The sequence below is a fragment of the Bos mutus genome, chromosome 2 (genome assembly GCF_027580195.1).
Source record: "Bos mutus isolate GX-2022 chromosome 2, NWIPB_WYAK_1.1, whole genome shotgun sequence".
Taxonomy (NCBI): Eukaryota; Metazoa; Chordata; class Mammalia; order Artiodactyla; family Bovidae; genus Bos; species Bos mutus.
The window spans coordinates 1,082,644-1,097,414 of NC_091618.1; the positions used below are offsets into that span (position 1 = coordinate 1,082,644).

At 61.6% G+C, this 14,771-nt stretch overlaps 1 protein-coding gene across 7 annotated transcripts in view; it reads left to right on the forward strand.

The window, feature by feature from the left end:
* Positions 1 to 14,771, forward strand: part of ARHGEF10L (Rho guanine nucleotide exchange factor 10 like) — a 159,768-nt gene that overhangs the window by 94,579 nt on the left and 50,418 nt on the right. For 4 of the 7 annotated variants that reach the window (XM_070382057.1, XM_070382055.1, XM_070382058.1 and 1 more), the window contains 7 exons: positions 603 to 776; positions 5,961 to 6,106; positions 8,199 to 8,213; positions 8,433 to 8,614; positions 11,889 to 12,004; positions 12,427 to 12,554; positions 13,879 to 13,979. In XM_070382057.1, coding sequence (XP_070238158.1) covers positions 603 to 776; positions 5,961 to 6,106; positions 8,199 to 8,213; positions 8,433 to 8,614; positions 11,889 to 12,004; positions 12,427 to 12,554; positions 13,879 to 13,979 — 862 coding nt within the window. The remainder of the gene's footprint in view (positions 1 to 602; positions 777 to 5,960; positions 6,107 to 8,198; positions 8,214 to 8,432; positions 8,615 to 11,888; positions 12,005 to 12,426; positions 12,555 to 13,878; positions 13,980 to 14,771) is intronic. The other 3 variants (XM_070382061.1, XM_070382066.1, XM_070382074.1) reach the window with 1 other exon arrangement.

Sequence of the window (14,771 nt, forward strand, 5' to 3'; positions counted from 1 at the left end):
GGGCTCGGCCCCCAGCCCCGCTTTCCTCGCCCCCGGGGTGGAGCCCATTCAGTGCGACCGCGTCCTTTCCCTCCCCTGGTGGGAACCTGGTGACGGCTGCAGACAGTCGCCCACAACGGTGGGGGGCACATGGAATCTAGTGCCCTGGGGCCCCTGGCAGGGCAGAGAGGCCCTGTGAGGGCTTTGGTCTTGGCGCTCCAGGCTTCCCTAGGGAGTGTCAGCCCCCACTCTGGCCCCAAGAGCTTGGGACAGCCCCCTTGATTGCCGGGGGTCCTCGGTCAGGAGGTGAGCCCCCGAGGGCCCCGGCAGCGTCTTTCCTCTGTCCTCAGAGTGGACAGCTGCAGGAGTGGGTCTCGTCTCCGCACACTCTCCGTCAGTGAGTCAGGGCTGGGTCCACCCGGTCACGTGACTTCACGTTCTCACGCGGTGGCTGTTTCTCGAGGCCTTGCTCCCTGTCAGGCCCCAGCTCCCCGGGCTCCTGGCTGGGTCCTTGTCCAGCTGGGTCTCTGTGGGGACTGTGGAGGCTGAGGCTGTGGCCCCAGCCAGTGGAGGGTCTGCTGGGGTGGGGGGTCTCAGTCCTGGCTCCCCCTGGCCCCCCACAGGACATGCTGAAGAACACGCCCAGGGGCCACCCGGATAGGCTGTCCCTGCAGCTGGCCCTCACGGAGCTGGAGACGCTGGCCGAGAAGCTCAATGAACAGAAGCGGCTGGCTGACCAGGTGGCGGAGATCCAGCAGCTGACCAAGAGCGTCAGCGACCGCAGCAGCCTCAACAAGGTGGGTGCCGGCCCTCGCCCACCACCCCTGTCACCCGCCTCCCAGCGCCTCCAGGTGGCTGAGAGGGGTGGCTCCTTGCTCCCTGGGGTTTGCAGACCTTACCTTGACCGTAAGTCTCTCTTTTCCTCCCCCTAATATTTATTTACTTACCCTGATGGTGCTGGGGCTTTGTTGCCGTGTGGGCTTTCTCTGGGTGCAGCGTGGAGGCTTCTCTTGCTTTGGAGCACGGGTTCTCGGGGGCATGGGCTCAGTTGCTCTGCGGCCTGTGGGATCTTCCCAGACCAGGCGTCGAACCCGTGTCCCGTGCGTCGGCAGGCGGCTTCTTAGCGCCTGGACCTCCAGGGAAGTCCCGAGGAGCAGTCTTGACTAGACCCCCTCCCGCCCACCCCGACATTAGTTACCAGTCATGCGTTTTTAGGATAAAAGCTGATTTTATTTAGCAGTAGAATTGCCAGTAAAGATGCCTGAAACGATAGCCTAGTAGTATGTTTAAACGACTGGGCTGTGGAGTCAGAGTCTGGGTTTGAATCTGGATTTTGCCACAGATACTCACGGTGGGGAATCACCCAACTCCCTGAAGCTCAGCTGCTTCCTCTGAAACCTTCCTCTGAAATGAGTTTGACAGAACCTGACCCCTAGGGCTTCTGCAAGGCCAAGGAGAGCGCTGGCCAAGTGGCAGACCCAGAGCCCTTAACGCAAGGTGGCCGTGGTCATTATTAGTGTTATTTTTTAAGAAAAAAAAGTCCATGCCATATTTTGAGATTGCAACTTAGAAACATTCTAGCAAAAAAAATCTTAACTTTCAGATGAGTCTATTAGAGAACGCTGTTTTTTAAACTATTATTGATTTATTTTACTTTTGGCTTCGATGGGTATTCTTTGCCTTTTTTTTTTTTTTAATTTGCAGTGAACAGGGGCTGCTCTTTGTTGTGCTGCACGGGGTCTCATTGCGGGGGCTTCTCTTGTGGGCACAGGCTCTGGGCGCTTGGGCTTCAGTAGCGGCAGCTCACAGGCTCAGCAGTTGCGTCTCGTGGGTCCTGGGACACGAGGCCTCAGGAGCTGTGGTTCCAGGGCTCAGTGGTTGAGGCTCGTGAGGCCTCAGGAGCTGTGGTTCGAGGGCTCAGCAGTTGCGTCTTGTGGGCCCTGGGACACGAGGCCTCAGGAGCTGTGGTTTGAGGGCTCAGCAGTTGCGTCTCGTGGGCCCTGGGACACGAGGCCTCAGGAGCTGTGGTTCCAGGGCTCCGTAGCTGTGGCTCTTGGGCCCTGGGATAAGAGGCCTCAGGAGCTGTGGTTCGAGGGCTCAGCAGTTGCGTCTCGTGGGCCCTGGGACACGAGGCCTCAGGAGCTGTGGTTCGAGGGCTCTGTAGCTGTGGCTCTTGGGCCCTGGGACATGAGGCCTCAGGAGCTGTGGTTTGAGGGCTCCGTAGCTGTGGCTCTTGGGCCCTGGGACACGAGGCCTCAGGAGCTGTGGTTCCAGGGCTCAGCAGTTGCAGCTCGTGGGCCCTGGGACACGAGGCCTCAGGAGCTGTGGTTCCAGGGCTCAGTGGTTGAGGCTCATGAGGCCTCAGGAGCTGTGTGGTTCCAGGGCTCCCGTGGCTGTGGCTCTTGGGCCCTGGGACACGAGGCCTCAGGAGCTGTGGTTCCAGGGCTCAGCAGTTGCAGCTCGTGGGCCCTGGGACACGAGGCCTCAGGAGCTGTGGTTCCAGGGCTCAGTGGTTGAGGCTCATGAGGCCTCAGGAGCTGTGGTTCCAGGGCTCCGTAGCTGTGGCTCTTGGGCCCTGGGACACGAGGCCTCAGGAGCTGTGGTTCGAGGGCTCCGTAGCTGTGGCTCTTGGGCCCTGGGACACGAGGCCTCAGGAGCTGTGGTTCGAGGGCTCCGTAGCTGTGGCTCTTGGGCCCTGGGACACGAGGCCTCAGGAGCTGTGGTTCGAGGGCTCCTAGCTGTGGCTCGTGGGTGTAGAACGCGGTGCTCAGCAGTTGTGGCGTGTAGGCTTAGGTGCTCCGAGGCACGTGAAGTCTTCCTGGACCAGGGATCGAACCCGTGTCCACCTCATTGGTAGCTGGATTCTCATCCGCTGTGCCACTAGGGAGGTCCCTAGAGAACCCTGTTTTTAAAGCACAAAGTTGGTTCGAGAGACTCAGTCACCTCCCGGAGTCAGCTGTCGGTGACCTTCAGTCCTGTGTCTCCTTGGCGGCTTGTGGCACGCACAGCTTGCAGCTGCTCCCACATCTGGGAGGTCCCCAACCCCGGGCTCTGCCTCCTTTCACTCAGTAGAGGGTGGGATTTGGCCCTGATGATTTGCGGGGAGGCGACCACGCCCCAGGATACTTAGCAAGAACAAGAGTTGTTCTCTGGGGAAGGGACATCGTGCAGGGTCACAGGAAGGTGTTCAGATCATCCGGGAGAGAAACTGGGAGCCTCCTGGCTCTGTGCCCCCAAAGCAGAACTAGGGCCGGTGACTAAGGTCAGTGGGATTTCAGCCACAAGGGGAGGACTTTCTAATGTTTGTGAGCGTCACCATGAGCGCCCTCCCCACATGGCCCGCGCTTTACAGCCTGTGATGCTCTCTGACCTTCACTGTGATCTTTGATCTGTACCACGGGCCCGTGGAGTAGGGCCCGCACAAGATATTCTAAGCTTCGGGGTCCTGCATCTTAAGACGGTCCCACCTCAGGCCAGATTCAGGCTGCATACGCGTGCTCGGGCCCACACAGGACTTTTAAGAAGATGAAATTGGTTGCCAGCATTTAGAAATGGAGAAGCGTCCCACAAAATGTAGACACGTTCATCCTCTCGAAGGGTTGGAAGAGCCGGCATCCTGACCCACCTTCCCACATGGGGCTGGTCAGCTGAGCAGCGGCTGCCCACGCCCCCTCAGTCCCCATCCGGGTCTTTCCCCTGAGGTTACCTGCTGGCAGCTGGGTTTGCTCCACCCATTCGAGGAGGATAGAGCTGGGAAGAAAGATAGGGCAGGAGAGGAGCCCCCGCCCCGGGGTACCTCGTCCAGGATTGCCCAGGCTGGTCCTGAGGGGTGAGGGCGTCCCTCCTCCCCGCCCCGGGGCAGGGATCCCGCAGCCCTCTAGTTTGGAATGCCTCTCAGGAAAGTGACTCCGGCCCCGTCACAGCCGCCGTGCTGGCGTCTGAGGGTCTTTACGCGCGAGAAGCATCTTCTGTCTCCTGCTTTCGTTCCTCTTCTGCATCGTGAGCGTTTCTCTTGCTTTGGCTCACACACCTGTGAGGTCACCCGGGAGAAGGAACCCCTTCTCCTTATGCCGGCTCGGGAAGGAGCTGTGCTCCCCTCTCCTCTGTCCACTGGGGGGACACCCAGGCCGTAGGAGCAGTGGCCTCTGGCGGGAGGTCAGGGAGACCTGTCTGGTGTTGGGAGAGGGACAAGAGCCCCGAGCCCAAGTTTCCCACCATCAGGTGGCCGTGCTGGGTGCGTGCGGGGGGCGGCGGCGGCTGCACAGAGCGTCCTCCCTGGCCAGGGGAGCTGGTCCCCAGCGTGGTCTTGGCCGCTCTGAGCCCAGCGCTGAGGTTTCCCTCTCGCCGCCCGTCCCCCAGAGAGAAGTGGAAACGAAACTGGGTGTGCTCAGAGCGGAACCGTGTCGGCTGTTTCAAAATGTGCCTGCTCAGGACCTGGCTGCAGGGGGCCGCTTGTGCAACATCCGAGCTTTCTTTTGTCTTTTTTTTATCTGCTTAAGTGGCAGGAGAGTGGTTGCCAGAAAGCAGGGGACTTTCCTGTCCCGCGTTCCAGGTCGCGGCACATGTGGCCATCTTTTCTGCGGCCTTTGGGGTCCCAGCTGTGTATTCACAAGCCGGTGGTCAGCTGGGTGGTGGAAGTTGTGAGGTGGGGGAGCCCAGCCTTTGCAGTCGTGGGGGGACCCCTGGGGTCCCTGAGATTTGTGTGTGTGTGTGTGTTGGGAGCCACGGGCCTTTCCCTGCCTCCTCTCACCCCCAGCCTGGAGCTGGAGGGTGTGCGGCCAGCTGCCTCGTGCTGCAGACAGCGCATGAGGCCCGGCTCCAGCCTGCCCCGCTGCTCAGCCAGCATGGGGTCTTGGCAGGCTGCTTTACCTCGGGAATGTCTGTCCCTTCATCTGGGAATGGGGGGCCTTGGGGCCCTCGAGCTGGTGCAAGGAGAGGTGGGCTCTCTGGTGGCATGTGGAGCAGCTCAGGGTTCCGTGCTGCCCGGAGAGACATGGTTCTTCAGAGGATGGCAGGGTGTTCTCTCCGGGAGAGGAGTGACCGGCCCTTTTCCTTGCGAGGATGGGGAGGAGGGGGGTGGCTGCTATGAAAATGAACTTGTCTGAATACTCTTCTTCTTCCCCCGCAAAACCCCTTCTTAGCAAAGACATGTTTTCCGTGGGTCCCTGGCTCTGATGGCGGTCATGTGCTGGCTGGTGTCCAGCCTGGGATGGGCACACGCCTGCCTGGAGGCGTGAAGGTCTTCAGCCTGGTCGGTGTGGTCTGAGGGCTGCCTCGCTGGCCAGCAGAGCCCTCCCAGCCCCGCACGAGGCCTTCCCTGAGGCCCGCGGCCGACATGGGTCAACAGGTCAGGGTGAAGAGTGGGACCTGCCTTCGGGCCAGGAGTCTGCCTGCTTGAGGCTGCGAGAGCTGTGGGGACAGGGGCCATCTGCGGGGTGTCCCACCATGGGGCCAGCTCACTGGACGTCACGTAGGGCAGGCACTTAGAGGGGCCCTGCATTTGGGTTAATGCTCTGCCATCAATGTCTTAAAGTTCTTAATAATTCTGAGTGAGCCCCGTCCAGGGCTCTGCAGGTCATGTAGCCAGAGTCATGCATTTCCTTGGCGATGTGACCTTTGGTGCCGTCACCCACTTGACAACCGAGGAGGCCGAGGTATGAGCAGGCAGCCTGGCACCTGCCAGGGGGCTCCACGGCGTGCCTCAGGGCCGGGGTCGGCGCGTGCTGGAGCCGTGCTGCCGGCAGGGACGGAGCGGGGCTGGCGGGGGCCCGCTCGCCCGAGCAGGGTGCTGGCGCTGAGGGGCTGGTGGTCAGTGCCTCTGGTCCCCAGGGGTGGAGGGCGTGGTCCCGCCTCACCCCCGCCCCTCCCGGCCGTGGTCCCCTTTGGGCGTGGAAGGACCGCCCTGGGTATTTGGCACAGTGATGTCTGCGGAGCAGCCCTGAGCAATGCTGGCGTTGATCTTGCTCTGTCTGCTCCCCTAGCTTCTGACCTCGGGCCAGCGGCAGCTGCTCCTGTGTGAGACGCTGACAGAGACCGTGTATGGTGACCGAGGGCAGCTGATCAAGTCCAAGGAGCGCAGGGTCTTCCTGCTCAACGACATGCTGGTCTGTGCCAACATCAACTTCAAGTAAGCGGGCCTGGCCATCGCCCCACCCGGGGAGCCCTCCCGTTGCGTCCCAGCCTCCCGGCCGGGTCCGCTGTGAGCCGGGTCCGCTGTGAGCCTGGCTGAGGCCTCCGACTGTCTGACTTCCTCTTCATCTCTCTTTGCCGCTATGTCCCTGGTCCCCAGAGCAGGGACCTGCAGAGGTCACTGAGGGCCAACAGCTGGCCACTGCACAGGGTGGGCTCTTCTGGAATTTTGTCCTCAGGATGGAACAGCCGCCTGAGTTTTGACCACTTTGAAATCCAAGAGGGTCTTCCCTGTGTCCAGCCCAGATCCCAAATCCCTGCTGTAGCATCATCATCATTATTATTTTTGGCTGCACCATGTGGCGTGTGGGGTCTTGGTTCCCAGACCAGGGCTGGAACCTGTGCCCCCTGCGTTGGGAGCCGGCGGTCTTAACTACTGGACTGCTGGGGCAGCCCCCAAGACCTGCCGCTTTAATCAAGTAGGTTTCCTCTAGCTGGACCACAGTGTTTTAGCACGGGGCTTTGCCTTTCCCGCCACCCCCCGCCTCCCTGCCAGAGGCTGGTTTCCTGCTTCTGGGTCAGAGGTTGCAGAAATGCCTGGGGCCAGGCCGCCGGGCCTGGCTGGAGCTGGGGCTGGAGTTAGAGCCCTGCAGGGGGCGAGGGCCATGCCTGAGGCCGGAGTCCGCAGACTTGGGGCCCGAGGGTTGCAGTAGCCCTCCGGAAATCTTATGTCTGGCTCCTCTGGGGAATTCACAGAAAGATTGAGACATCCAGCTTCTCTTGAAAATGGAAGATCCCACTTTCGGGCCCACACTGCCCGGGGCCACGCGGGCCTGTGTCTGGGCTCTGTGAGCCCTTTACTGGGCCTCCCGGTGACCGGGTCACTCCCGTCTGCTGCTCGGTCCTTTGTGCTTCGGGGATCGTGACCCTTGACCCCGTGAAGGCCAGCGGGACCTTTCCCGCCAGACTCTTAGCCCTGCCAGTGGAGGAGAACCTCATTCCTCACTACTTGGCAGCGCTTTAAAAAACCCCAGAAGCAACAGCTGGCAGCAACACCCCAGACCCACGCGGAAGGAGTCGCCCACAGTTAGGTGCTGACCCTGCCCAGCTCTCCTGCTCGCTCAGCCTCTGCCCCCTCTTCTGTCCATCTGATTGTCCTTCAGATGCTCACTGGACCCTAACTTGGCGCCAGTTCACAGGTCTGGGCGGGAACCGGCCTTGGTAGGGGCCTCAGGCCAGGGAGCCTCTGACCCAGATCAGTGTGGCTCTGCTGAGGACTGACTCTTCCATGCACTCACTCAGTCTCTCTCTCATGCAAACACTGTAGTTTTTTTATTTTTTTGCCTGCAGTGTGTGCCATGAGGAATCTTACTTCCCTGACCGGGGATTGAACCTGAGCCCCCTGCATGGAGCGCTCAGCATGGAGTCTTAACCACTGGACTGCCAGGGGTGTCCCTAAGCTCTTCAATTAAGTCCTGTTTGCATCCTGGGCTCCATGCAGGTGCCAGGGATCTGACCGACACCCTCTCTGCCCTCCTGTTGCTTGGAGCCTCCAGGGTGTGAACGTGTGATGGGGGTGTTGTTGAAAAGTGAAAGTGTTAGTCGCTCAGTCGTGTCCGACTCTTTGTGACCCCGTGGACTATAGCCCGCCAGGCTCCTCTGTCCATGGGATTCTCCAGGCAAGAGTACTGGAGTGGGGAGCCATGCCCTTCTCCACGGGCTCTTTCAGACCCAGGGATCCAACCAGGATCTCCTGCGTTGCAGGTGGATTCTTTACCATCTGAGCCACCAGGGAAGTGATGAGGGTGTTGGTGGCCCACATTTGGGGGGTCATTTTGGGTAACTTGGGGTGAGTCATGTGACTTGTTTGAGCATCAGTATCCTTTTCTGAAATAAGGCAGGCTTCCTAGCAGGGCCGTGGTGGGAATAGGGGGCTATGGAAGGCTAGCGTCCGGCCTAGGGAGAAAGCCCTTCACGTGGTCGCCCTCTGCCCTCATGTGGCCCAGCCTGGCGGCCGCCCCCCCAAACAATCTCAGCGCCTGCAGAAGTCGCTCAGTAACAATAATGACCCTTCTTGTCTTTTTCCTCAGGCCTGCCAACCACAGGTAGGGGTTCTGAGGCTTGGGTGGGAGTGCGCCTCTGGGGCTGGCCTGGGTTCCCTGATGCTTGTGCCTCCCCCGCTGCCTGCTCCACCTGCTCGGCTTGGCCGAGGGCTGTACTGGGCTGCGAGGTGCCTGGCTGAGCTGACGTGCGGAGGAGTGGCTCCGGGCTGACCCTGGGGCAGGCGCGGCGGGCTCTCCAGGGCTGTCCTCTGTCCCTGGCAGGGGCCAGCTGGAGATCAGCAGCCTGGCGCCCCTGGGGCCCAAGTATGTGGTGAAGTGGAGCACAGCCCTGCCGCAGGTCCAGGTGGTGGAGGTGGGCCAGGAGGGCGGCCCCTACGACAAGGACAACGCGCTCATCCAGCACGCCGGCGCCAAGAAGGCCTCGGCCGCGGGCCAGGCCCAGAGTGAGTGCCCGCGCCCTCCCCTTTTCCTGCTGTTTGTAGCTGTGCACAAGCACGCACCCATGTCCCTACTCGAGCGTGCAAATGCACCCCCGCATTCACCCCTCCGCCCCACTGCCGCCCCATCCCAGCCTTGTACACCCTCACGTGCACGCACACACAGGCACACACAGGCGTGCACATGCAGCGACCTTGGATCCGAAGCATGACCTCTAGGGCCTGCCTGGCCACTGCCTGCCTCCCTGTGGGACCGCAGTTTGCCCGTCTGTTCCGTGAGGGGCCTGGGTGGCCTGTCCCTGAAACCCGCAGAGCTCAGGCTCAGGGTGGCCTGGCTCCCCTGGATGCTCCTTCCCCACCCTGACCATCCCCTCAGACTCTGTCCGATGGTGGGGACAGTGAGAACTGGGGGTGAGCGGCTCCCCCGTCGCCCGCTTCCCCCGTCTCCTGCTGCTGCAGGACCTCCTGGCTGCCCTCCCTGTCCTGCGCGCCTGCCTCCCCAGGCCGACCTGCCAAGTGCACACCAGAGCCGTGTGTCCCCCTGCACCTGAAGCGTGCTGGCAGCTTCCTGCTGCCCTGGGGTGAGGCCCGCAGGGGCCTACCCCCACCCTGCCCTGGCCCCCGTTCCTGGGGGCTGAGTGCCCTCCTGCCCCAGAACCTTCTCCTGGCCTCTGCCCTTTCCGCGTGCTCTGCTGCTGCCTGGATTTTGTCTGGCTGCCCTGACTCATCTTGGCTCAGGTGACACTTCCTCCAAGAAGCCTTCCCGGTTCCTTTGGGCTGGCCAGGGGCTGGCCCTGTGCTCTATAGTCCCGGCTGTGTTCTCACCTCTAAGGCGATGCTCTGGTTGCCATCTCGTCTGCTCCTTGGTGTGACTGTGGCCCTCCGCCCGGGCGTGTGGTGGGTGTTTACACACATTTGCCAAGTGAACGGAGGAGGTCACTGCGGGGCAGCGGGAGGGCCCTCTTGGCCCTCCCCACCAGCCCTGTCTCGCCCTAACCCTGGGGGTGCCTCTGAGGCAGGGGCTCGCCGCACACTCTTGCCCTCAGGGGGCCATACCCGCTTCACCCGCGGGGTCTGCCTCCCCAGGCTGGGAGGCAGGCAGTGGGGGCTGTTCTGCGTTCCTGGCTGTCTGTTCACAGAAGCCCCCCGGGAAGGGCTCCCGGCCCGCCTGCTGTCCTCAGAGGCACCTCCAGCCCAGGATCTGCTCCACTTTCCCGGGACCACTTGGACTTCTGCTCTGGGACCCCTCCTCCAGCCACTGTTTTATCTGTGACCGCATTTCTCAAAGTAGAGGGCTAGGGTTCCAGATCCCCTTCAAAGAGGAGAGAAGAAATCCTTGTTGAGCCCCAGTTGGCCTCGGATGAGTTTTTATTATATTGTTATTCAAATGTGTGCAGATCTAAGACGAGGTATAATATTAATAAGCTTCCTCTGCTTCTATCCCTTGAGCAACCACCACATCTAAACAGATTCACAAGCGGAATAGAAACGAAGCCACAAAACAGTAAAACTCAAATTAGCAGCATTAATGGAACGTGATGGATGAGGTGGTCTTGCTGGAATGGAGTCGCTCAGCGTGCGTGTGACTCTCTCCCGGGCCAGCTTCTCTTGAGCTCTCTGCGCCCAAGGTGCCTTGTGGTGGGCCCCGTGTCCCTCCAGCTCGTCCCGCCGGGGTCTCTGCAGAGCCCTCCTCTGCCCTTCACTCGGTGGGAGCCTGTCTCTTATGCCCACGCCCACCTTGCTCCGTGTCCGCTGCCTGGAGGCCAGCACACGGTACCAAAGTCCACGTGGCTCCAAAGTCGGGAAGCCCTCACCCTGGGCAGCAGGCGTGGGTTTCTTCCTTTCTTCTTTTCTGAACGCGCCACGAGGTTGGGGGATCTTAGTTCCCTCACCAGGGATAGAAGCCACGCCCCCTGCAGTGGGAGCACAGATTCTCAGCCCCGGGCTGCCAGGGAAGCCCATGCTGTGGCTCTGCAGCCCTTGCATCCAGGTGACCCAGATGTGCAGCTGTTTGTTAGATGATCGTCCGGATGAGAATCCAGATTACCTGCCGCCACCCTCCCCTGGGGCTCCGTGAGACCTCAGCTTGGGTGACCACGGCGGGGAGAATGCAGCCGGCTTCCCTAGCCTCGCATTTAGAGAGCCCCCCGTCTGGTCCTGCGGGGCCCCCGGCTCTGTTTCTCGCTGCCCTCCCCTCAGGGCCTCGACACTGCAGTTGTATCATCCTCAGAGATCTGGGTGCCGTCACCCCTGTCCCACCTCTGTCCCATCGCCCCGATACCTTCCTCCCTAGTACCTCCCACCATCTTAACTGACGCCTCCCCCACCCCACTGAGCTTCCCAGGCGGTGCCAGTGGTGAAGAACCCGCCTGCCAACGCAGGAGACGGAAGAGACACAGGTTCCATCCCTGGGGCAGGAAGATCCCCTGGAGAAGGATATGGCAACCCACTCCAGTATTCTTGCCTGGAGAATCCCATGGACAGAGGGGCCTGGCGGGCTACAGTCCGCAGGGTCGGAAAGAGTCGGACACGACGGAAGCGACCTGGCACGCATGTGACCCTGACCAGGTCGTCAGCTCCACAGGAACAGGGACCTTGCCTGTCTCGTGCCTCTTTCTCTCCAACATGTACAATCGGACCTGCCGTAGAGCCGGCTCTTAGAGCGTCTTTGAGCTGCTGGCTGTCCACGGGCTCCCTTGGCACGGCTGTTTTCCTTCAAGGCGGTGCTCACCATCCTCCTGGGCCCGCGAGGGCTCCTCGCTGCTCCTGGCACAGCTGGCTCTCAGTCTTCTGGTCTCCTGTGACCCTCTGCATAGACTGAGTGTGGCCCAGACCCTAGGCGCCAGGCTATCTCCCTGATTGGATTGTCCCCGCCGTAGACGAGAGCCTGGTGTATCTATAGTGCCATATCCCCAGGGCGACAGCTCTTCTTTCTTTTTAAGATGTGTTTGTTTATGGCTTTTCTGCCACCCGAGGGCTTTCTCTCCTTGCCTGCGCTGGGCTCCTCTCTGGCTGTGTTGTGCGGGCTCACTGCAGCGGTTTCTCTTGCGGAGCATGGGCTCTGGAGCGGTGGCTCTGGAGCTGTGGTGCATGGGCTCGGTTGTCCCGCGGCTCGTGGGATCCCCCCGGACCGAGGATCCCCCAGGGTCTCCTGCACTGGCCGGCGGACTCGCGGCCGCTGAGCCCCCAGGGAGGCCCGGCAGCCCTTTGCCACTGCGGTGAGTGCCTGCTGGGGTTCCTGTTGGTGCCTTCCCCACCCACAGGGTCTCTCTCTGCCCAGATAAGGTGTACCTCGGGCCCCCGCGCCTCTTCCAGGAGCTTCAGGACCTGCAGAAGGACCTGGCCGTGGTGGAGCAGATCACCCTCCTCGTCAGCACGCTGCATGGCACCTACCAGGTACCCAGCGCCAGCTCCCCTCGCTCGGTGCCCGGCGTGCCCTGGCCTCGGGGCCCCCCAGCAGTGCCGGGTGACGCCCCTGTGGCTGCTGGGAGCCCAGTGTGTGTGGTCTGTGGTTTGGGCGGAAGCTTTGGTTCCGGTTGACCAGGGCCCAACTGGGGGCATCTTTTTGTTGTTCCCTGTACAGAGTCTGGTTTGTCCTGCAGCGCCTTCCCAAGCCTCATCCCAGGCTGGGAGGCTGTGTCCCTTTCGAAGGAGGGGTGCTGGGGGGTCAGAACCAAGGCCTGGCCCCCGGGGAGTGGCCGAGCGTGCGAACCCCCGCTCCTCTCCCCTCGGCGGGCCCCCACTGCCCTGGAGTCGTCGAGGGTGGCTCGGGGGGACAGCGAGCTGTGTGCTGACGTCCTTGGCTCCCTGCGCCCTAGAATCTCAACATGACGGTGGCTCAGGACTGGTGTCTGGCCCTGCAGCGGCTCATGCGCGTGAAGGAGGAGGAGATCCACTCAGCCAACAAGTGCCGCCTGCGGCTCCTGCTTCCGGGGAAGCCCGACAAGTGAGAGGAGGGGCCAGGAGGGCGTCGGTCTGGCCTGCTTGTGGCTGGGCGGGGCGCGGCGGGGCTGGGCGGGGCGCGGCGGGGGTGGGCGTGGGCTGTGCCGGCGCAGAGCAGATGCTCGTGGCCAAATGGATGAATGAACGAAGGAGCCGTTCGTACCCGGGTGAGCCCATCCTCTGTTGGGCTGCTCGGACGCTGCCAGCGGTCGGTCGACCGTGCCATCCCCTGGGACCAGGTGCAGCCAGCCTCCCCCAGATGCCCGCCCAGGAGCTGGCGCTCCGTAGACCCACACCCGTTCCACAGGCGTTTGTGGACTTGACGCAGAGATGGAGAGGGAGCCGTGTGGTCCCCACTCTGCAGGTGGGGAGGCGGGGCTCAGACGTGGGAGGCGGGGCTCAGACGTAGGAGGCGGGGCCGGGTTGTCAGGGTCCTCACTCCCTGGCCTAGGCCGGGTGGTGAGCCGTCAGAGCCCAGTTTGTGACCCGCTGGGCCTGTTGCACAAAGAGTCAGACACGACTGAGTGCACGCACACGTGTGTGGCGGGGGCAGGCGGGGAGAGGCTTACAGGCTCTGTGGCTGCAGGGCAGGGGGGACTAGAGCCCTGGGTGGGGGCCTGAACCTGTGCGTGGCCCTCCTGCTGGCTCCCGGCGCCCTGCTGAGCCACCCTGTCCCCCCTACCCTGTGCCTCCTCCTCCCCACGCCCCACGGAGGGCTTGGGACCCCGGGCCCACCCGCCTCTCCGGGCTGGGGTGGACCACAGGGGTGAGACAAGCTCAGAAATAGTGAAGGCGCCCGGCCACTCCGAGGTGAGGTGACAAGGACAGCAGGGACCTCTGCCCCCCAAGCCTGCACACAGCTGCGTCCTCTCCCTCCTTCATGCATTCACGTATTGTTCCGCCGACATTTACCAAGCAGCTGTCCTGCATCAGGGGCCAGAACAGGCCCGAGTCACAGGCTCTGGGCCAGGTGTGTGCAGGCGGCTGGCGAGGCCTGCGGAAGGCTGACCAGTCGGGCCCGGGGGCCGCTTGAGTTGCAGCCTGCAGAGGCCCAGACCCCTATGGCCTTGCTGGGCCCCTGGCCCGGGCTGGGAGGCTGTGGCCTTGTCGCTCTGGGGACCTACCTGTCCCTGTGGCTGTGGTGGGTGGAGGAACTCTTTCCCTAAGGGACCGAGGCTTTGCCAGGCCACTGGCCCCTCTGGCCGTGCTTCCATGCTCTGCACAGACCGCGCTCCGTCTCCAGGGCTGGTTGGGGTGGGAGATGGGCTGGCAGTCTCCTGGGAAGCCAGGCCCCATTCCAGCACTCATGCCCTGCTCTCTCCCTGAAGGTCCGGCCGCCCCATCAGCTTCATGGTGGTCTTCATCACCCCCAACCCCCTGAGCAAGATCTCCTGGGTCAACAGGTTGCACTTGGCCAAGATTGGACTCCGTGAGTAAAGCCCTAGGGTCGGGGTGGACAGCGGGAGGTTTGGGGTGTGTATATGTGTGGGTGCGAGGGGGGCGTTCAGTCTCGGGGGCCACGGAGGCTTCTGAGTGAAGGGAGATGCTGTAGTGACCTTGGACATGTCACTTCCCTGCTCGGAGCCTCAGTTTCCCCATCTGTAGGATGGTGGGAGTTGATGGAAAGTTAATTAGTGGTTGCCCGGGGTCTGGAAGAGGAGAGACTGCAGAGTCACCACTAAGGGTTTTTTTGGTGAGAATGATGAAAATGTTCTCAAACTAGAGAGTGGTGATGGTTGCCCAGCTGTGCGACTATACCAGTGAAATGTACTCTTTATTTAAGGGATGGATTTTATGGTAGCTGAATTATATCTCAGTAAAACAGTTGTACAAAGAATGATGCAGGTTAGACAACACTGATTCTCACCCAGAGGCCTCTTTATAATTCTTTTCTCCTGTGCTGTGCAGTGCTTAGTCGCCCAGTCGTGTCTGACTCTTTGTGACCCCACTGACTGTAGCCCGCCCGGCTCCTCTGTCCATGGGATTCTCCAGGCCAGGATACTGGAGTGGATTGCCATGCCCTCCTTCAGGGGATCTTCCCAACCCAGGGATCAAACCGAGGCCTTCCGCATTGCAGGCGGATTCTTTACTGTCTGAACCACCAGGCTCTTTTCTCCTATGCATCCGCTATGAAATAAGGGACATTTCTATTTATAAAGTGTTTCCTGTGTGGCGAGCCTTTTTCTAAGCATTTTACACATCTCTCTTTCATTTCACATTC